General features: G+C 47.8%; 1 protein-coding gene across 1 annotated transcript in view; it reads left to right on the forward strand.

The window, feature by feature from the left end:
- hacd1 (3-hydroxyacyl-CoA dehydratase 1) overlaps positions 1–23,398 on the forward strand; it is a 179,961-nt gene that overhangs the window by 46,392 nt on the left and 110,171 nt on the right. The window contains exons 2-4 of the mRNA XM_072508583.1: positions 19,639–19,756; positions 19,869–19,887; positions 19,969–20,057. Coding sequence (XP_072364684.1) covers positions 19,639–19,756; positions 19,869–19,887; positions 19,969–20,057 — 226 coding nt within the window. The remainder of the gene's footprint in view (positions 1–19,638; positions 19,757–19,868; positions 19,888–19,968; positions 20,058–23,398) is intronic.

The raw sequence follows: 23,398 nt of genomic DNA on the forward strand, positions 1-23,398 counted from the left end.
CACCTTTCTCCAAGGAGTCCCTGAACATCCCCAACAATTAAAGGGACCAGCTGGTCCACAAACCTTTTTCAAAGAATTCGACTGGGAACCCATCGGGCCCCACTGTCTCCCCTGACTGCATCAATTTCAGTGCCTCCTTGATCTCTTCCAACTCCAATGGAGCTTCTACATCTTCCCATAACTCCTCCCCACCTTGGGAAACTCCAACTCCCTAGGAACTCCACCATATCCTTCCCATCCGGAGGTGGTTTGGACCTGTGTAACTTTTCGTAGAAGGCCCTAAATTGCTCATTCACCTCCTGAGCTGATACCAGCCTCCATGCCGTGCCCTAATCTAGCCAATTTCCCCCTTTGCCTCCTGTTTCCCCTTCCCTGAAAAAGTTTGGACATGAATCAGGGAAAGCACATCAGAACCCTTCCTGAGCTGAAATTTCTTAGGAATCTTAAACTTCCGATGGGTTAATTCTGCTGTCTTGAGACCCTCCACAAATGTCTCTGACACTGAGCTTGGTGTCAGAGACTTGGGCCACGGACTTAGCTGCAACTTTACTTAGAAATGTTACGCTGGTTAATACCTGTTCAGCTCAGCAATTTAGCCAATGTAACTGAACCAATTACCACATCTATTTACTACCCCTCTCGCTCACTGAAAGATTTGAGACCTCTTTAAAAAAGCTTGCCTAAATGTGGTAGCGACTGTCAAGAAAAGGGAGTGTGTCCTGCCATTTTCCATCTTTTTATGCTCAAAAGTATTTTCTGTGGATTTCTACACTAACCCATTGCTACATCAGCCAGAATCGAAAATCCCATTTAGAAAATTGCAAACGGGTCAGGTCATGGAACCGACAGCGTCAATGCACATATCATGAACGGCGACTAAAAGACCTGGGCCAATATGTCTGTGCCATTTAAATATATCAAAATAATCAAAGAATTTTATTTTTATTAAAAAAAAAATAAAAAAAAATTCTTCTCCTTCACATTTTCATCATAGAACATAGAAAATACAGCACAGAACAGGCCCTTCGGCCCACCATGTTGTGCCGAACCTTCGTCCTAGATTAATCAAAGATTATCATTGAATTTACAGTGCAGAAGGAGGCCATTCGGCCCTTTGAGTCTGCACCGGCTCTTGGAACGAGCACCCTACCCAAACTCAACGCCTCCACCCAACGCCAAGGGCAATTTTGGACACTAAGGGCAATTTATCATGGCCAATCCACCTAACCTGCACATCTTTGGACTGTGGGAGGAAACCGGAGCACCCGGAAGAAACCCACGCACACACAGGGAGGATGTGCAGACTCCGCACAGACAGTGACCCAAGCCGGAATCGAACCTGGGACCCTGGAGCTGTGAAGCAATTGTGCTATCCACAATGCTACCGTGCTGCCCTTAAGAACAAATAAATCTACACTATATAATTTTACCGTAATCCATGTACCTATCCAATAGCTGCTTGAAGGTCCCTAATGTTTCTGACTCAACTACTTCCACAGGCAGTGCATTCCATGCCCCCACTACTCTCTGGGTAAAGAACCTACCTCTGATATCCCTCCTATATCTTCCACCTTTCACCTTAAATTTATGTCCCCTCGTAATGGTTTGTTCCACCCGGGGAAAAAGTCTCTGACTGTCTACTCTATCTATTCCCCTGATCATCTTGTAAACCTCTATCAAGTCGCCCCTCATCCTTCTCCGTTCTAATGAGAAAAGGCCTAGCACCCTCAACCTTTCCTCATAAGACCTACTCTCCATTCCAGGCAACATCCTGGTAAATTTCCTTTGCACCTTTTCCAAAGCTTCCACATCCTTCCTAAAATGAGGCGACCAGAACTGTACACAGTACTCCAAATGTGGCCTTACCAAAGTTTTGTACAGCTGCATCATCACCTCACGGCTCTTAAATTCAATCCCTCTGTTAATGAACGCGAGCACACCATAGGCCTTCTTCACAGCTCTATCCACTTGAGTGGCAACTTTCAAAGATGAATGAACATAGACCCCAAGATCTCTCTGCTCCTCCACATTGCCAAGAACGCTACCGTTAACCGTGTATTCCGCATTCATATTTGTCCCTCCAAAATGGACAACCTCACACTTTTCAGGGTTAAACTCCATCTGCCACTTCTCAGCCCAGCTCTGCATCCTATCTATGTCTCTTTGCAGCCGACAACAGCCCTCCTTACTATCCACAACTCCACCAATCTTCGTATCGTCTGCAAATTTACTGACCCACCCTTCAACTCCCTCATCCAAGTCATTAATGAAAATCACAAACAGCAGAGGACCCAGAACTGATCCCTGCGGTACGCCACTGGTAACTGGGATCCAGGCTGAATATTTGCCATCCACCACCACTCTCTGACTTCTATCGGTTAGCCAGTTCGTTATCCAACTGGCCAAATTTCCCACTATCCCATGCCTCCTTACTTTCTGCAGAAGCCTACCATGGGGAACCTTATCAAATGCCTTACTAAAATCCATGTACACTACATCCACTGCTTTACCTTCATCCACATGCTTGGTCACCTCCTCAAAGAATTCAATAAGATTTGTAAGGCAAGACCTACCCCTCACAAATCCGTGCTGACTATCCCTAATCAAGCAGTGTCTTTCCAGATGCTCAGAAATCCTATCCTTCAGTACCCTTTCCATTACTTTGCCTACCACCGAAGTAAGACTAACTGGCCTGTAATTCCCAGGGTTATCCCTAGTCCCTTTTTTGAACAGGGGCACGACATTCGCCACTCTCCAATCCCCTGGTACCACCCCTGTTGACAGTGAGGACGAAAAGATCATTGCCAACGGCTCTGCAATTTTACACCCACCAATAACGAATCAACAATAACAAATACAATGTCAAACTCCTGGTCAACAGCCCCAATATTTTAAATACAAAACACAAAAGAAAAAGAATGGAGTCCACCATCATCTCATATATAATCACCAATAACCAATACATTCCCAACCCCCGCCCCCCCCCCCCCCCCCCAAATGTTAGATGTCATCCAATTCTTGAAAATGCGTAAACAAAGCCCTTGAGTTGTAGAACACTTCCATCCTTCCCCTCAACTCAAACTTCACTTTCCCGAGCGCTAAGAACTCCAGCAGGTCCCCCCGCCATGCCGAGGCACAAAGCGGAGAAGCTGACCTCCACACCAACAAGACCCGCCTACGGGCGATCAGCGAGGCGAAGGCTAAGACATCTGCCTCCGCACGCGCCTCCAACCCCGGCTGATCCGAGACTCTGAATATGGCTCCTAGGGGACCTGGTTCGAGCCTCACGTGCACCACCTTCGGGATTACCCTAAAGACCTCCCTCCAATACCCCTCCAGTTTTGGACAGGACCAAAACACATGAATGTGATTTGCGGGGCTCCTCCCACAGCGTTCTCAAACGTCCTCCATCCTCCTTAAAGAGTCGGCTCATCCTCGTCCTTGTGAGATGCGCCCTATACACCACCTTCAACTGTATCAGCCCTAATCTCGTGCACAAAGTTGAGGTATTCACCCTCCGGTTCACCTCACACCAGAACCCACCTTCCATACCCTCCCCCAACTCTTCCTCCCACTTTGCCTTAATCCGTTCCAGCGATACCTTGTCCTCCCCCAGAATCACCCCATAAAATGCCGACACCACCCCTTTCTTCATTCCCCCTGTCATCAATACCTCTTCCAACAATGCTAATCATTTTTAAAAAATTGTTCATAGGATGCAAGCATCACTGGCAAATCCAGAATTTGTTGTTCATCCCTAATTTCCCTTGAAGATGGTGGTGAGTTCCCACCTTGAACTGCAGCAGTTCCTGTGGTGTAAGTAGAACCACAGTACCGTTAGGAAGCGGATTCCAGGATAGTTACTGCGCACAACCAATAGAACCAAGTTCCAACTTGCATTATTGTTGGGAGAGGAAACGGAAGATACTACAGCAAGGAGGCATTTTTACCAAACAACCAATATTTTTCACTGATACTGACGAGAGCGAGAAATAAGAGAGACAAAATGAAAGAAACATGAGTTAACAGTAGTAATATGAGCAAAAGTAGAAACAAATGTAAAATCTAATTGAAGAAGGTAATGGTAATTACTAGAAGTTAAAGAATATTTCAAATTAAATTCAGATGATGGTTTCTGTTGCATGCTGAAATTGCACAATTGTGCCCCTAGTCACAAATTTGGAAAAAGTGAGAGCCCGACATCTGAAGTTGAAGCTTAGAAGCCTGTATTAAAAGATGCAACGAGACAATTTGGCGGGACATGTAACTTGTATTTTATGCATTCGAAATTTCAGTTGGAGAATTAGTAGAAGAAAACTGTCAGAATTATGAGCAATTTGTGTTAATCTAGGGTGTGATTCAGGGGACTCGAGTTAAAGTCCGCTGAGCAGCGCATTTAGCAGGATGTTTCTCAGCTGCAGCGCCGAAAAGACCCCGCTATTCAACGGTACTTCGCCAGTGCAGGAATTAGAATGGCATTTTTAAAGGTAGCCCCGACCTTCCCATTGCAGCCTCGGGACCCCCCAATTCACCCAACATCCCTCTCCTGGGGTCCTTGAGCACCCCCTTCCCCCTCATCCCACCCCTTATGGGCAAGCCCCCCCGGCCTGACCCATGGCACTGCCAGACTGCCACCGCCAACCTGGCACCTTGGGAGTCCCAGGGTGTGATCCTGTCCTGTCGGACCCCCCCCCCCCCCCCCCACAAAGGTGCCATTATGACTGGTCCACACAACGACGCCCTGGTGAAGTCTTTCAGGCATGGCCCGTGAATCCCGGGCCACAGGTAAATCTGGTGAATGTATATTTAAATGAGCCTATGCACTCCTGGATCTCGCCCAGCGAGAAGGAGATCCAGATCGCGGCGCTTCGTGAGATTATGTTGAATCTCGCGAGATGTTTTGAGTGTCGTGAATCCCATGAGAGGCACCTCTAGATTCAACGGCCTTGTTCCAAAACCAAGTTGGACATGACGAGGCCGCTGAATCATGCCCCTAGCCTGTTGACAAGATTGCAAAGTGAGATACTGTCACTGAGGTTGCTATTGTGTCGCATGCAGCATTGCACTTTAATGTTAAAGTATTTCACAGCACCACCTACAGGGGTAGGTGATTTAGACATTCTGAATACTCCCTCCGTGTACCCGAACAGGCACTGAATTGTGACGCTATGGGATTTTCACCATAACTTCATTGTAGTGTTAACGTAAGCCTACTTGTGACGATAGTAAAAGTTATTAAGTATCAACTATTTCAATATTGATTGATATTCTATTGTCACGTGTACTGAAGTACAGTGAAAAGTATTTTTCTGCGGCCAAGGGAACTTACACAGTATGTACATTGTAGACAAATTTAAAAAAAATAATTGACCATGCGTTGACAAATGGTACATCAACAAATAGTGATTGGAGAACAGCATAGGATGTCGTAGATAGTGTTCATACAGGGAACAGATCAGTCCCAAGGGAGAGTCGTTTTTTAAAAAATATATATTTATTAAAGTTTTTCAACACAATTTTTCTCCCTTACAAACAATAACCCCCCCCTCGTGACAAAAAAAAGCAAGAAATCGCGCAGAGCAAGATATATACATGGCAAAATGATATATTTACACAGCTTTGTACACTGGCCGTCACTCGTACGTGCCAGTTTCCCCAACCCTTCATGTTATCTCTTGCTCACCCACCCTCCCCGGCAGTCCCCCCCAAGGTTGCTGCTGCTGACTGACCTTCCTCTAACGCTCCGCGAGATAGTCTAGGAACGGTTGCCACCGCCTGTAGAACCCCTGTGCAGACCCTCTCGAGGCGAACTTAATCCTCTCCAACTTTATGAACCCAGCCATATAATTTATCCAGGCCTCCAGGATTGGGGGCTTCGCCTCCTTCCACATTAGCAAGATCCTTCGCCAGGCTACTAGGGACGCAAAGGCCAGAATGTCGGCCTCTTTCGCCTCCTGCACTCCCGGTTCGTCCACTACTCCAATATTGCTCACCCCAGCCTGGCTTGACCCGGACTTTCACCACCTGAGATATTGCTCCCGCCACTCCTCTCCAGAACCCCTCCAGTGCCGGGCATGACCAAAACATATGGACATGGTTCGCCGGGCTCCCTGAGCACCTTCCACATCTGTCCTCCACTCCAAAGAACCTACTCCACCTAGCCCCCGTCAAGTGCGCTCTGTGGACCACCTTAAATTGTATCAGGCTGAGCCTGGCACACGAGGAATTAACCCTACCTAGGGCATCAGCCCACAGACCTTCCTCGATCTCCTCCCCCAGCTCCTCCTCCCATTTACCCTTCAACTCTTCTACCAGCACTTCCCCCTCTTCTTTCAACTCCTGGTGTATTTCCGACACCTTGCCCTCCCCGACCCATACACCCAAGATCACCCTATCTTGAACTTCTTGTGCCGGGAGCAACGGGAATTCCCTGACCTGTCGCCTCTCAAAAGCCCTCACCTGCATATATCTAGGCATTTCCCGGGGGTAATTCGAACTTCTCCTCCAGTGCCCCTAGGCTCGCAAACGTCCCATCGATGAACAGGTCCCCCATTCTTCCAGTCCCCGCCCGATGCCAGCTCTGGAACCCCCCCGTCCATCTTCCCCGGGACAATCTGGTGGTTACCCCTAATCGGGGACCACACCGATGCTCCCATTGCACCCCGGTGCCGTTTCCACTGGCCCCAGATCCTTAGCGTTGCCGCCACCACCAGGCTCGTGGTATACTTTGTCGGCGAGAGCGGCAGCGGTGCCGTCACCAACGCCCCCAGGCTCGTTCCTTTACAGGACGCCATCTCCATCCCCTTCCATGCCGCCCTCTCACCCTCCATAACCCACTTGTGGATCATCGCCGCATTTGCTGCCCAGTAGTAGCTCCCCAGGTTTGGCAGCGCCAACCCTCCTCGGTCCCTACTGCGTTCCAGGAACCGTCTCCTTACTCTCGGGGTCTTATACGCCCACACAAACCCCATAATACTCCTGCCTACTCTCTTAAAAAAGGCCTTGGTGATCACGATGGGAAGGCACTGAAACACAAACAGAAACCTCGGAAGGACCACCATTTTGACTGCACTCTACCCGCCAGCGAGAGCGGTAGCATGTCCCATCTTTTGAAATCCTCCTCCATTTGCTCCACCAACCTCGTAAGATTCAGTTTATGTAGGGTCCCCCAACTCCTGGCTATCTGGATCCCCAGATACCGAAAGCTCCCCTCCGTCCTCCTCAGCGGTAGGTCCCCTATCCCTCTTTCTTGGTCCCCCGTCTGTAATACAAAGAGCTCACTCTTCCCTACATTGAGCTTATAGCCCGAAAACTCCCCAAACTCCCTTAGAGTCTGCATGACCTCCACCATCCCCTCCATTGGATCCGCCACGTACAGCAACAGGTCATCCGCATATAGCGACACCCGATGCTCTTCTCCCCCTCGGACCACCGCCCTCCATTTATTAGACTCCCTCAATGACATGGCCAATGGTTCGATCGCCAATGCGAAAAACAGGGGGACAGGGGGCACCCCTGCCTCGTCCCTCGGTACAGTCGAAAGTACTCCAACCTCCGTTGGTTCGTCACTACACTCGCCATCGGGGCTCTGTAAAGGAGCTTAACCCAACTGATAAACCCTCCCCCGAACCCAAACCTATGCAGCACCTCCCAGAGATACTCCCACTCTACTCGGTCAAAGGCCTTCTCCGCGTCCATAGCTGCCACTAACTCCGCCTCTCCCTCCTCCGATGGCATCATTATCACATTTAAGAGCCGCCGCACATTGGTGTTTAGTTGCCTGCCCTTTACAAATCCCGTCTGGTCCTCGTGGATTACCCCCGGGACACAGTCCTCGATCCTCGTGTCCAGCACTTTTGCCAGCAACTTTGCATCCACGTTGAGGAGTGAGATCGACCTGTACGATCCACATTGCAGTGGGTCCTTGTCCCGCTTTAGGATCAAAGAAATTGTTGCTTCCGACATTGTCGGGGGCAGGGTCCCCTCCTCTCTTGCCTCATTAAAGGTCCTCACCAGTAGCGGGGCCAACAGGTCTACGTACTTCCTGTAGAACTCCACCGGGAATCCATCCGGTCCCGGGGCCTTCCCCGCCTGCATGCTCCCCAAACCCTTGCTCAGCTCCTCCAACCCAATTGGTGCCCCCAAACCAGCCACCTCTTGCTCCTCCACCCTCTGGAATCTCAGTTGGTCTAGGAATCGTCTCATACCCTCTTCCCCCGCTGGGGGCTGGGATCTGTACAGCTCTTCATAAAAGGCCTTGAATGCCTCGTTTATTTTCATCGCACTCCGAACCGTGGCTCCCCTTCCATCTTTGACTCCCCCTATTTCCCTCGCTGCCATCCTCTTACGGAGCTGGTGTGCCAGCATCCGACTAGCCTTTTCCCCATACTCGTAGGTCGCCTCCTGCGCTTTCCTCCACTGTGCCTCCGCCTTCCCTGTGGTCAACAGGTCAAACTCCGTCTGGAGCCGTCGTCTTTCCCCAAGTAATCTTTCCACCGGGGCCTCTGCGTATCTCCTGTCCACTCTCAATCTCCCCCACTAACCTCTCCCTTTCCATGCCCTCTGTCTTCTCCCTATGAGCCCTAATGGAAATTAGCTCTCCCCTGATCAACGCCTCCCATAGCACCCCCACCCGCACCTCCCCGTTGTCGTTGGCCTCCAAGTACCTTTCGATACACCCCCTCACCTTCCCACACACCACCTTGTCTGCCAACAGTCCCACATCCAGCCGCCACAACGGGCGTTGGTCCCTCTCCTCTCCCAGCTCCAGTTCCACTCAGTGCGGGACATGGTCCGAAAGGCTATGGCCGAATACTCCGTCCCCTCCACCCTCGGGATGAGCACCCTACCCAGAACAAAGAAATCTATCCGGGAGTAGGCTTTGTGTACATGGGAGAAGAAAGAAAATTCCCTGGCCTGCGCCCTTGCAAACCGCCATGGGTCCACTCCCCCCATCTGATCCATAAACCCCCTAAGTACCTTGGCCGCCGCCGGCCTCTTTCCAGTCCTTGATTTGGAGCGGTCCAGTGCTGGATCCAACACTGTATTGAAGTCCCCTCCCATTATCAGGCCTCCTATCTCCAGGTCCGGAATGCGCCCCAACATGCGCTTCATGAATCCTGCATCATCCCAGTTCGGGGCGTATACGTTTACCAACACCACCCATGTCCCTTGCAGCCTATCGCTCACCATTACATATCGCCCTCCATTGTCCACTACAATAGTCTTGGCCTCAAATGCCACCCACTTTCCCACCAATATTGCCACCCCTCTATTCTTCGCGTCCAGTCCCGAATGGAATACCTGTCCTACCCATCCCTTTCTTAACCTGACCTGGTCCGCCACCTTCAGGTGTGTCTCTTGGAGCATGACCACGTCCGCCTTGAGTCTCTTTAAGTGCGCGAACAGTCGAGCTCTCTTCACCGGGCCATTCAGGCCCCTCACATTCCACGTTATCAGCCGGATTGGAGGGGCTCTCACCCCCCCCTCTCCCCCCCCCCCCCCCCCCCCCCCCCCCCCCCCCCCCGCCGACTAGCCATCTCCTTTTCTGGGCCAGTCCCGTGTCCACGCCTCCCTCACCCTCCAGTCCCCCAGATGGGGGAGCCCCGTCCCGACCACCTCGTCTGTGTCCCATTCCCTTTCGGCCAGTGCAGTAGCAACCCTTTTTCCCCCCGCCCCCCCCGCTAGACCCCTGTCTAGCTTTTTTGCTCCCCCCATGTCACTCCCGTAAGTCAGCTGACGCCTGCTGACCCCGGCTTCCCCCACCGTCCCATTGACCTCCCCGTGTGGGAGTCTCCCAATCAATATGCATTCCTTCGTTCCCCTTCCCGCCTTTCTTCCCGCACGCGGGAAAAAGCCCCGCGCTTTCCAAAGTCCGCTCCGCCCCCTCTGGCGCAGCTCCTGTCGTGGCCTTGTCTCTCTCCCCCAGCCCATGTAACATTTCCTGCGCGTGATTGACCCCCTATATACAACAACCATCACACATCAAACCTCAAACATCCCCCCCCCCCCCCCCCCCCCACCCTCACAAACCCTCAGTTAGAGTCCAACCTTTCGGCTTGTACAAAGGTCCACGCCTCTTCAGGCGTTTCAAAGTAATAGTGTTGGTCCTTGTATGTGACCCACAGTCGCGCTGGCTGCAGCATTCCGAATTTCACTTCTTTCCGGTACAACGCCGCTTTGGCCTGGTTGAAACCCGCTCTCCGCTTTGCAACCTCTGTGCTCCAGTCCGGGTATATTCGGATCTCTGCATTGCCCCACTTACTGCTCCGCTCCTTCTTGGCCCATCTCAGGACCCACTCTCTGTCCGTGAACCGGTGGAACCTCACCACCATCGCCCTTGGCGGCTCATTTGCCTGGGGCTCCTTCGCCAGCACCCGATGTGCCCCGTCCAACTCCAGCGGCCTCGAAGGGGCCTTCGTGCCCATCATCGCCTCGAGCATCGTGCTCGCGTATGCCCCGGCATCAGCCCCCTCCACTCCCTCAGGGAGACGCAGGATTCGCAGATTCTTTCTCCTCGACCTGTTCTCCAGGTCTTCGAGTCTTCCCGCCCACCTCTTGTGTAGCGCCTCATTCTGCTCCACTCTCACTGCCAGGCCCACGGGCTCGTCCTCGTTCTGACTGACTCTTTTCTGTACCTCCTGGATCTTAACTTCTTGGGCCTTCTGGGTGATCCCGAGTCCTTCAATTGCCGAAAGCATAGGCGCCAACATCTCCTTGCGCATCTCCTCGCGCTGCTCCTCGAAGCAGCGCTTGATAAACTCCTGCAGCTCCCCTTTGTCTCTGGCCGCCGCCATTTTGTTTTCTTTCCCTCGTTTCTTCCGTTGCTCCAGTGTCGCTTCTTTGGCCGTTACACTTCTGGTCCGTTTCGTAGAAGTTGGAGGGGGACCACTCTCTTCCTTTCCCCACGGGTTGCGTCAAAATAAATTCCGTTGGGGCTCCTCTAACGAGCCCGAAAGTCCGTGGTAGCGGGAGCTGCCGAATCGTGCGGCTTAGCTCCACATAGCCGCAACCGGAAGTCCCCAAGGGAGAGTAGTTGAGGAGTCTCGTAGCTGTGGGGAAGAATTTGTTCTTCTGTCTGGGTGTGCAGGTCTTAAGACTTCTGTATCTTCTGCCTGATGGAAGGGTCTGGAAGAGGCTAAGGCTTGGGTGCAAGGGGTCTCTCACAATGCTGTCTGCCTTCCTGAGGCAGCGGGAGGTGTAGACAGTTCAATGGGAGGGTGGCAAGCTTGTGTGATGCGTTGGGCTGAGGCCACCACACACTGCAGTTTCCTGCGATCTTCGGTCGAGCAGTTGTTGCTGCAGCGTCCTATTTGTGAATTTTTTTTCAGCACTTAAATGGGGAGCCTCTGGTACCGATGATGTAAAATGGAATCCTTTAGGACCTGAAGTTCCCCACTGTAGACTAGGCAGTCGACATTTTTAAAGGCAGCCCCGATCTTCCCATTGCAGCCTCGGGACCCCCCCAATTCACCCAATATACCTCTCCTTGAGCAGTGAAAATCATGTCTGTTCTTTCATGGTTTGGCCGGAAAACTTACTAGCTTTCCAGAAGGATTTAACTGTTAGAAAGTGGTTAGTGAGGATTTGGGCGATGATCTTCCCACCGATGGAGGGTAGGGAAATTCCTTGCTCGTTCTCACAGTCCACTTTGTCTCCTTTCTTGAAGATAGTGGCGATGACGGAATCCCTGAGGTCGGCAGAAATGCACTGTTGCTTCACAAGGTCCCAGGTTCGATTCCGGCTTGGGTCACTGTTAGTGCAGAGTCTGCATGTTCTCCCCGTGTCTGCATGGATTTCTCTGGGTGCTCCAGTTTCTTCCCACAAGTCCCGAAAGACATGCTTGTTCGGTAATTTGGATGGTAACTTTCACAGTAACCTCATTGCAGTGTTAATGTAAGCCTACTTGTGACAATAATAAAGGTTATTGTTATTCTCTATTAAATTTACAAAAATGTATTCTCTGTCCCAGCTTTTCAGGAACATTTGATGGACATGATGGGTGATCTTTCCACCCCAAGTTTGTCAATCCCTGCTGGAATCCCGTCCACTCTTGCGGCCTTTCCGTTCTTAATTTGTTTAATGATGGCTTTAATTTCATCCATGTTTGGTGGGAGTCAAAGGTAATTTTAGATGAGGAGTTGGGGGAATTCCTCAAACAGGTCCTTATCTATGATTGTATCACAGTTTAGGAGTTCTTTGAAGTGTTCTCTCCATTGAAGGCTGATGTTTTTTCTGTCTTTTACTGCGCACTGGTTTGTGGCCGAGGAGATTGTGTCCATATATTGCGTTGGTGGCACTAAGTCCCGGGTGTCATGCTTGTTAGCAAGGAGTTGCAGCTCCTTGGCTTTCCCAGTCCACCATTGTTTGAGTTATCATAGATTATCATAGAATTTACAGTGCAGAAGGAGGCCATTCGGCCCATCGAGTCTGCACTGGCTCTTGGAAAGAGCACCCTACCCAAGGACAACACCTCCACCCTATCCCCATAACCCAGTAACCCCACCCAACACTAAGGGCAATTTTGGACACGAAGGGCAATTTATCATGGCCAATCCACCTCACCTGCACATCTTTGGACTGTGGGAGGAAACCGGAGCACCCGGAGGAAACCCACGCACACACTGGGAGGATGTGCAGACTCCGCACAGACAGTGACCCAAGCCGGAATCGAACCTGGGACCCTGGAGCTGTGAAGCAATTGTGCTATCCACAATGCTACCGTGCTGTTGCCTAGTTGTTCTTCGTACAACTACCTTGGCCGATTGAAGAGCTCTTCTCTTTGCCTGGCTGATGATGCTGTTTTCTCAGGCACTGAGCGTTTTCCTCCTCTTGTCGTTTGATGTGTTAGACGGTGTGATTGCTTCTAGTCAAACCAGTCTTGGTGTTTCCTGGTCTTGTAGCCGATAGTGTCTTCAGATGATGGCTGTCTTCAGCTTTTCCCAATGTTCCTCCATTCCATTAGTTTTAAGTAATTTATATATGTGGGTATTCGAAATAAGGTAGAGCTTTAAGTAAATTTAATTTTCATGTTTCAGTATAAGAAAGGGTTAAACTTTAGTTAGCTTCACGTTAAACGAAAAAGAAAGCAGGACTTAAAGAAAAACTCAGCTGTTGCTTAGCAACTAGGGCATCCCAGGAGCAACTTTCGAGTCTGCTGGATAGACGAGGGAGCTGCAGGGAGCAGACTTTCAAAGAAGCAATACAAAGTCCAAAAATCAGGGTGTATTCTTAGGGAGACAGTTAAATGAAAGGAACAAAGAACTTGAACAAGGTCCTGTTGGGTGAAGTTAAAGTATAAAGCAGAGGAAGGGCTCTGGGTTAAAGAGACAACTGCAGAAATCAGACATAAAGTGAAATGCCTGACATTGGAGGTAAACCAAAAGTTTGGTGACCTCTTAATGCAGCCTGTGTGGCAGTCGTGTTCTGTTGGCATGGCTGGGAGCCTGAGAGATTGTGTGGAAGGTGAGGCACGATCAATTTGACTGGAGACAAAGTTGAATCCAAACTGAGACTTTATTGGTATCAGATGTGTGGCCTGCCACAGCAGCTGGCGAAATGGCTGCGAGCTGGATGCCACGCATATTTATAACCTGCCTCCTGGGCGGAGCTAGCATGCAGGGGCCACAAGTGAACCTGTAGTGCAGGTTCTACTGTACAACCCCTAATATCAGAACACAGTGGTTTACCACATTCACCCCCTGTTAAAATTGAGTCCGGTGGGGGTGGTGGATAACTATATACAATTAGCAATTTTTAATATTTACAGAGCAGTAAAAAAAATGTCTCTTGGCATCCGGCGGGCTGGTCAGAGGTTCAGCTGGTCCGGTACCTTGATGGTTCTTTGAGATCGACGAAGTCGTGACGGCGATGTTGGTACTGTCGTGGTTGAAGTTGACTCCGGGAGCGTGACAAAATCCTTTTCATCAACGGGGGGTGGGCAGGGGGAGGACGGACAGTCCTAGGGGGGGTGATGGGGGCGGCGGGGGAGGGTAGGGTGGCGCTGGCGGTGTGAGGGTGGAACCTGCTGGTGCCAGGTCCCTGAGGGAGACGGTATCCTGGCGGCCATTGGGGAACGCCACATAGGTGTACTGTGGGTTTGCGTGGGGCAGGTGCACCCTTTCCACCAACGGATCCGCCTTGTGGAGCCGCACATGTTTACGGAGAAGCACTGTTCCCGGAGCTGTCAGCCAAGTTGGGAGCAATACCCTGGATGTGGACTTCCTGGAGAAGGCAAAAGGACATTCATGTGGTGTACTGTTGGTAGCAGTGCAGTGTAATGAGCGAATGGAATGTAGTGCATCAGGGAGGACCTCTTGCCAGCGGGAGGCCGGGAGATTTCTGGACCGCAGGGCCAACTGGACGGCCCTGCATACCATCCCATTCTCCCTTTCTACCTGTCCGTTTCCCCTGGGGTTGTATCTCGTCGTTCTGCTGGAGGCGATACCCCTGCTGAGCAGGAACTGACGTAGCTCATCACTCGTGAATGAGGATCCCCCGTCACTGTGGATGTAGGCGGAGAAGCCGAACAGAGTGAAGATAGAATTGAGGGCTTTAATGACGGTGGCAGACGTCATGTCGGGGCATGGGATGGCGAAGGGGAACTGGGAGTATTCATCGATCACAGTGAGGAAATACGTGTGTCGGTTTGAGGAGGGGAGGGGGCCTTTGAAATCCACGCTGAGGCGTTCAAAGGGGCAGGAGGCCTTCACCAGGTGCGCGTGGTCCGGCCGGTAGAAGCGTGGCTTGCACTCCGCACAGACCTGGCAGTCCCTGGTGATTGTCCTTACTTCCTCGATGGAGTAGGGCAAATTTTGTGCCTTAATGAAGTGGTCCAACCAAGTGACCCCTGGGTGACAAAGGCTGTCGTGCAGGGTCCGGAGTCGGTCTACTTGTGCGCTGGCACTTGTACCTTTGGATAGGGCGTCTGGGGGCTCGTTGAGTTTGCCAGGGCGATACTTAATCTCGTAATTAAAGGTGGAGAGCTCGATTCTCCACCGCAAGATTTTATCATTTTTGAGTGTTGTTGAACATGAAGGCTACCGACAGTTGGTCAGTGAGGAGAGTGAATCTCCTGCCGACCAGGTAATGCCTCCAATGTCGCACAGCCTCAACGATAGCCTGGGCTTCCTTTTCAACGGATAAGTGCCGCATTTTGGAGGCATGGAGGGTGCGGGAAAAGAATGCCACGGGCCTGCCTGCCTGGTTAAGGGTGGCGGCAAGAACACGGTGGTTTACCACAGAAGGTTGAATGCACGTGGCAATCTAAAGGCCGAGGAATACTGAAAGGAGAGATTGAAACCTGGAAGTGGAACGTTGGTGAAGGCATGCAAGTGGCGCTGTTTGGGAGAAGATTCTAAGATGGTTCTTTCTCTCGATAGTAGAGTTTGGAAACACTTGTGTGGAAGTCTGGTTCCAGTGAGACCAGTTGGCTCAGTGTGATGAGCATCGGGTCGGTGGGGGGGAGAATTTGATGAGAAATCCATCGAGGTTGTATTGGGTGGCATCTGCCACTTGGTTTCAAAGTGTGGTGTGGCTGATCATAGTTGGTCTGTTGGTTTACATGGACTGTACTTGCCAAGAACATTACAGTAAAAGATATATTTTGTAACTTGTGATATCCTTAACAATCTGTGTACATATGCGCATATACAAAGGGATGGGTGGGGTGATGGAGTATTGTCTTGTGGTCTTTTCAAGTTGAATAATTGTCAGTCCTGTGACTCTGTTCATCCACAAACCGAAACAAAAAATAACCGGCAGTCTGTTGAGCCAGAATCTCATTTTGGGACCTGATTATCCAGCAGTCGCATCAGCTGGGATCATAATTGTAACCAGGTGTAGAGAAGGATGCATGTTTTTCTTTTCTATCCAAATATAGTCTTTGTGTTGGGTGCTCTGGATCCGTGGAACACATACAGGTCACCAACACTTGAAATAGTGCAACACTATTTTATTGAATCATTAACTGTTGTAACGTACTCTGACTGTGGGTTAACCCGATACTGGCTTTAAATGAAGACCTTTGCCTTGTCCTAACCAGTCGATGCACTCAGCACATGGTGAATGTCTGTGCTGCAGGCTGTGAGCTCTGTCCTCCTAGCTAGCTGCAGGTCGAATGAGCGGGAACTCTGATGCCCCCTGTCTTTATAGTGCGTGTACTCTCACTGGTGATTGGCTGCGGGTGTTGTGTGTGTTGATTGGTCCATCTGTGTGTGTCTGCACCATGATATACTGGTGTATATTATGACAGTCTTTATAGGTGTGCCCTTAGGAATGGGTTTAGCACAGTGGGCTAAACAGCCGGCGCGGGTTAAATTTCCGTACCGGCCTCCCCGAACAGGCGCCGGAATGTGGCGACTAGGGGCTTTTCACAGTAACTTCATTGAAGCCTACGTGTGACAATAAGCTATTATTATAATTATTATAATAATCATATTGCAAAATAAGCAGTTAATCATGTTTGATAAATCAGACTTTCCATATCATACTTGTATATTCACTTCACATATACATTTATGGAACAAGATCCATTACTTCTACAATGACCGAAAATGGGGCAGGATATTTTGGCAGAATGGCTCTGATATTTTTGGCAGGTGTGGAGGAAGCAGGGATGTGAATTTGTGGAGGGCAACCCAGGAACGCTGTGATGCCCAATTGAATTTCATGACGCTTTATTTTGCTTCTTGGCTGTGTTGTATCTGCTAAATCTCAGATACTTCGACCAGTATATCAATCAAGTTTTACCCAGGTGCAAGATGGACAAAACACAAGTAAAGGTTCAATAAGTTTATTAATAATACTATTAACCTTTAAAATACCCACATAAAACAAGAGGATATCCCAGATTCAAGTATACTCCACAAAGATGGCGGGGTAGGCTGTGGATCTGATCGCTGGAATTCCTCTGGCCCATCTTCACAAAGGTGGTTCTCGCAGGCAGTCTCCTCCTTGCTTCCTTCCTTCTGGTCTGGTCAAGGTCACCTCGCACATCGCATCTTTGCTGCTGGTGTGTCTTGAGATGTGTAGCTTTATCCCTTCTCTCCCCGCCTTTCCAGAAACTTCTCTGGCTTCTGGCCAATGAGGTCTCGGGAAGGGGTCCCAATACCCAATGCGTTTCTTGATGTCTGCCTGACAGGACACTGGGGCCCGCCGCCAGGTGTCCATCTCCATGGTGTTGCTTACATGTAACCTGTTGCCATATAAGTTAACGGCAAGAACTCTAGGTGACAGAAAGTCTGGCCAGATCTGGGCTTCTAACAATAGGCTGGTGCATTTCAATGGGGTGCGATGATTTCCTGCTGGGTCTCAGTAGAGTGTGATGATCTATGATGGGTGATTAATGAAACCGGCCCAGACATGGTCTGGCAGCTTGTCTGTTGGTTGTGTATTGGACTGAATTCCAACAGCCTGCCTGAGGTTTGACTGCAGTATAATTTTAAAATGCACAATTCTTTAATTTAGGACTTCCAATTTAATCGGGTGAATTCTTTAATTTAAATTACCCAATTTTAATCGGGCCTAAATCTAGGCCTTGCTAGGTTACTGCAGCTGGCTGCCACGTGGGGAAAGCCTGCAGGTGAGATCTGCTGGGAAACGTTCTTGGCCATTGGAAAACATTTTGGCATGTTGTGGGTTTGGAGGGAGACGGGGTCATGCTCGTAGATCACAGAAGATTTGCATGAGAGACTCGAATAGGGAAAAGAATTCATGCTTTTTCTCAGCCAAAAGACATTCTATAAAAAGCATTTGCCTGCTGGATCTGGCTGCTCCGATCTCTCAACATGCAAAGTTGTCTGGTCCTTTGGAAAATTTGTCAAATGGCTGCAAAATCAGAATATGACCTCATTATTAACATTTATTATAATTGTGGACCAACTTCGCCAGCATTGATATTCAGAGGTGGTCAAATGTGCTGTGTTTAAAACGAACATGGGTATATTGATTGAGTTTCACATTCATATGTTGTATTTTTAACCCATTCTACCCAAAGGTATGGTGGGAGACGGGTTTAGATCTCCCTCCACTTATTTTCTGAGAACAAATTATCTTGCTACAAATGGACAAATGCCTGTGGAATTGATTTCCAGGGCCCAATCATTCACACTCCCGATTGAATGCGGCTGAACAGCAGCTCCTGTTGCAGCAAATAGATACAGAGGGATTTTAAGAAAGTTTACTAAATACTCATCACAGCCTTCTACTATTTAGATTGTGGAGTAGAAAGGTGCTTGTATAATCCCGACTTTGCTCGTTGCCCAATCCAAGATGTGACACATCTGTGCAGGAGGATAATATGAGGAGCCTTTATAAAGGATTGGCTTGGCTTCACCTGGTGTATTGCATCTAATTCTGTGCACCACACTTTAGAAATGATATGAAGATTTAGAGAGGTTTCAGGAAAGATTTATAAGAATGGTTACAGGGATGAGGGACTTCAGTTGTGTGGCTAGATAGGGAAAGGTGGGGTTGTTCTCACTAGAGAGGACGGGGAAGAAATTCTTTAGGTGTTCAAGGCATCTCGATGGAGTTGTTAGAGAGCAAATTAACCAAAGGTGACATGAGGTCAACTTCTTTCTGCAGAGATTGAGTTTGATGAACATATCCTCTAACTTGATTTGGATTGTGCAAGTGATTGAAAGGATGTTGGAGACAGACTTGTGGCTTTCAAAAGTTAATAGGATACACACCTGAAGGCAAACATTGACAGGGCCATCAGGTAAGTGGGACTAGCTAAATTGTTTTTGCACAGCCAGCATGGTCTCAATGAGCTGAATAGTCTCCTTCTGTGCTGTGACCTACTTCTGTGTTGTAGTCCATTAACATTTTTACCTGGGAGCTAGTCATGTATATCACACACCATGGAAATAGGCAGAGTTTGGTGAAATTCTTAGTTTTCAGTTTATCTTTATGAATTCAGTTAGGGTGTAGCCAGCAGGCAAGACTGGTTAATGATTGACTAAGCATCTTTGGGTCTTTTGTAGCTTTTGGCTCAAGAGGTAAAACCAGACCTATATCTGAAATATATCCCCATGTGGGGCGGCGCGGTAGCACAGTGCTTAGTACTGTTGATTCACAGCTCCAGGGTCCCAGGTTCAATTCCCGGCTTGGATCACTGTCTGTGAGGAGTCTGCACGTTCTCCCCATGTCTGCGTGGGTTTCCTCCGGGTGCTCTGGCTTCCACCCACAGTCCAAAGACGTGCTATTAGGTGAATTGGACATTCTAAATTCTCCCTCTGTGTACCTGAACAGGTGCCGGAATGTGGTGACTAGGGGCTTTTCACACTGACTTAATTGCAGTGTTAGTGTAAGCCTACTTGTGACACTAATAAAGATCATTATTATTATGATGCCGCCTATGATTGGAATTGCAGGTCGGGGGGGCGGGGTGGGGGGGGGGGGGGGGGGGGGGCGGGCATGGAGTTCCAGATTTCCACTACCCTTTAGTGAAGCAGTGCTTTCTGACATTGGCCCTCAATGGAGGTTATGCACATAAACCTTCTGTATCTTCATATTGTAATGTGGTATTACTGTTTTGAGAGTTGAATCACCTGAATTGACTGTTGATAAAACTCCTGCATTTGTATCACCTTGCCTCTGTGGTTTATATTTACATTAGCTTCTTTCTGTCTCAAGGTGGCTGGTACTAGCTGTGGCTATGATTAGATTTTCTTACCAGAAAAGAACACACAAGGGACTATACAGAAGCATACAAAAGACACTCAAATTTTTCCAGACCTTTGCATTGCTAGAGGTAAAAAGAATGATTGCTGTTATTATTGTATTTGTAGCAAATTGCTGATGATATAATGAGCAATGTAAATTTTAACAATGTTGACAATAACTCTTTTTTCTTTGCTCCACAGATTATCCACTGTGCTGTTGGTGAGTAATTGGCGGATTTGAGGACGTATTAAATGTGGAATTTTTGTTATTAATTGCAGAGTAAATTTTTTTTTTTTAAAGGAATAGTACGAACTTCGGTGCTCGTTACTGGGGTCCAAGTCATGTCCAGAATTTTCATGGTGTGGTTTGTTATCCACAGTATAAGACCGGTAAGTTTAATTCAATATTTTTATGAATTCTGAAGCCCCTACTCGTCATCCCTAAGTTGCTGGTCGTATTGCTATTGTATGGAGGAACAATAACTGTGAAGTTAGTAGTGCAAATTTTGTTTTGGCCTGCCCTCCCTACCCCAATCCCTGGTGGTATAACCCTCCTTCTGATGACTGTGTTCAGATCCTAACCTTGGCCACAAAATGCTGTTCTATAGCTACCAGGTAAATCTGCATTATCTGGGGTGTGAGCACTCTTGTTGATTGCCACATTCTGTACAATTTTCTCCATTACCTGCTGTTTAACCTTAAAAAGTGATGGTTAAGAAACCTTACTGTTTCTTTTTTTTAAATTAAGTGATTGGAAGTGTATGGCACAACTTGCAATGCTGTCCTGTTGTTTACTAAATGGAAGTTGTACGTTTTAAGTCTTTCAAATCCTATAATGCATGGTCACAACAAGCCTAACAAATAATGCAGGTTTCAGCCATTTTATGCATGACTTATTTTCTTCAAATTGGAATTGTGAGATGCCAAACAGGATCATTTTAGATGAGTTTGCCAATAGCATCAGAAACACTGGGGTAAATTTTCCGGTCCTACCCACTGCAGGAATTGTCGGGGGCAGGGCAACAATTGATGGACCATTTAAAGGTCTCGGGGAGTGCATGACTGGAAAATCCCACCCACCGTTAATAAGACAATGTAGCCAGTTGTAAAATAAGTAACTTGCCCGTTTATTGCATTGTTATGGGCGAGGCGTTTTCAGAACCCCAAAATGTATCATGGAGTTCAACCAACCTCTCCCTTTAATGGATTTGTTGCTTTTCCTAGCACACGGCTTTTCCCTAGGTGTGGGATTACAATTATGGACACGTGGGTTTTTAAACACGAAACACTGTTTATTCCATGAACTCAACTTAACATCTTCAATAAAAATTGGATCTCTTAACACCCCTTACTTCAAAGGTAACTCAGAAAATATTGCAACAGTAAATAATTCCTTAAAATGTTCCTTCAAACTTCCAAGAGACTTAACACCTTTAAACAAAATCACATCAGGTTTAAAGGCTTCACTATTAGAAGTGTAAATCACTCAAATTATCCAGAGATAGTCTTTCATGGCAGAGATCCAGCTCACTGCAAAACACCAACACACACCCAGCTCTTTTCCTCCAAACTGCAAAATGGCTGACCTGACCTCCGCTCCACCCACTCTCTGACATCACTGTTTCCAAGGTACATTGCTTAAACATCCATGTCTTAAAGGTACTCGCACATGACACCTCCCTCCCCCGACCCCCCCCGGCAAGAAAAAAAATAAACCATCAACTTCAAGATGATTTCATTTTTAACTTTTGCACTATCCACTAAGAAATGCACACAGTAAATATGCATTTTCATTTAAAGAAAACAACACACTCCAACAGGTATAATAATATAGTCCATTTTTCTTCGTTGTTCTTCCTCCAACCGAAAACCTTCTCAATTGAGTCTCTTTGAACAAAGTCTCTGCACGATCTATCCATTCCTCTACTGCTTGGCATTTCTCTTTAGAATCAGACACCTTAGTTCAATCTGACCACAGAGACCCTTGATCACAGCTTTCAGGCAGTCAAATGCCTGTTGAAAGTCCGCTGTCCATTGAAATTTTTTAGGTTTCTTTAGCAAGTCCCTCAGTGGAGTAATCATGCCACAAAACCTTTGCACAAAGGTTCGATTAAATCCATTCATGCTAAGAAATCGCATTATTTCCCTTTGTCTTGAGGATAACGGAAACTCCGCAAGGAAAGTGATTTGGGCTTCTCCAAGTTCACTTTCGGCTAGGTTCATCACCAAACCCGCCTCCTGAAGTCAATCGAAGAACTCCATACGATGCTTTAAATGTTCTTTCCATATCTGGAAGTTGTAAATAAAAGCAGATTGTCCCACTTTCTCCAAGCAATCCTTCAATGGTGGGATAGGATAAGAGTCCGTTCTTGTAACTGCTTTCACCTTTCTATAGTCCACACACAACCGTTGGGTACCATCTGGTCGAGGTACCATCATTATGGGTGAGTTCCATTGGCTGCAACACACTTCAATTATGCCATTTTTCAGCATACTCTCAATCTCTCTGTTATCTTGTGCCAATTTTAAAGGATTAAGTCTATATGGATGTTGTTTGATTGGAACAGCATTTCCCACATCTACATCATGTATAGCCATTTTAGTACTTCCCAATTTATCTCTACAAACTTGCCCACGTGATATCAATAACTCTTTCAGGTCAGTTCGTTTTTCCTCTGGAAGGTAACTGAACAATTCTTTCCAACTTTTAAGAACATCCTCATTTTCCAATTTAATTTGAGGTATGTCAAATTCACAGTCAACTGGATTTGGTTCGTCACTTTGAGATAGAATCATTAAAACCTCCTTTTTCTCTCCTTCCCTTTCAAAGTACCTTTTAAGCATATTCACATGTCACTCTCGGTGAGTCTTCCTTCTATCTGGTTTTTTTACCACATAATTCACCTCACTTAATTTCCTTTCAATCTGATACGGTCCACAAAACCTAGCTTTTAAAGGCTCCCCTACCACTGGTAACAACACTAAAACTTTACCCCCACTGGCAAAACTACGAACTTTGGATTTCTTGTCCGCTACCCGTTTCATCACATTTTGTGCAACTTTCAAATGTTGTCTAGCCAATTCACCTGCTCTATTTAATCATTCCCTAAAATTTGACACATAATCCAATCGCGTAATTTCCGATTTCTCACCCACCAATTTTTCCTTAATCAATTTAAGTGGTCCTCTTACCTCATGACCAAAAATTAGTTCAAAAGGACTGAATTTGGTCAACTCATTAGGTGCATCCCTAATTGCAAACAATACGAATGGGATTCCTTTATCCCAATCCTCTGGATAATCTTGACAATACGCCCACAACATTGTCTTTGATGTCTGATGCCACCTTTCTAACGCTCCCTGCGATTCTGGATGGTACGCAGTTGATTTAAATTGTTTTATTCCAAAGCTATCCATAACTTCTTTGAACAACTTTGAAGTAAAATTTGTTCCTTGATCCGATTGTATTTCTGTGGGTAGTCCATAATCTAGGAAGGAATTTAAGTAACTCCTCCACAATCCTTTTAGCTGTAATATTGCGCACTGGAATGGCCTCTGGAAACCTAGTAGACACATCCATTACCAAAGATATTGATTCCCACTTTTTGTATTAGGAAGCGGTCCTACACAATCGATTGGGACCCTTGTAAAAGGCTCCTCAAATGCTGGAATGGGTATTAAGGGTGCTGGTTTTATCACTGCTTGAGGTTTCCCTATCACTTGACATGTGC

Source organism: Scyliorhinus torazame, chromosome 6, assembly GCF_047496885.1.
Source record: "Scyliorhinus torazame isolate Kashiwa2021f chromosome 6, sScyTor2.1, whole genome shotgun sequence".
Lineage (NCBI taxonomy): Eukaryota > Metazoa > Chordata > Chondrichthyes > Carcharhiniformes > Scyliorhinidae > Scyliorhinus > Scyliorhinus torazame.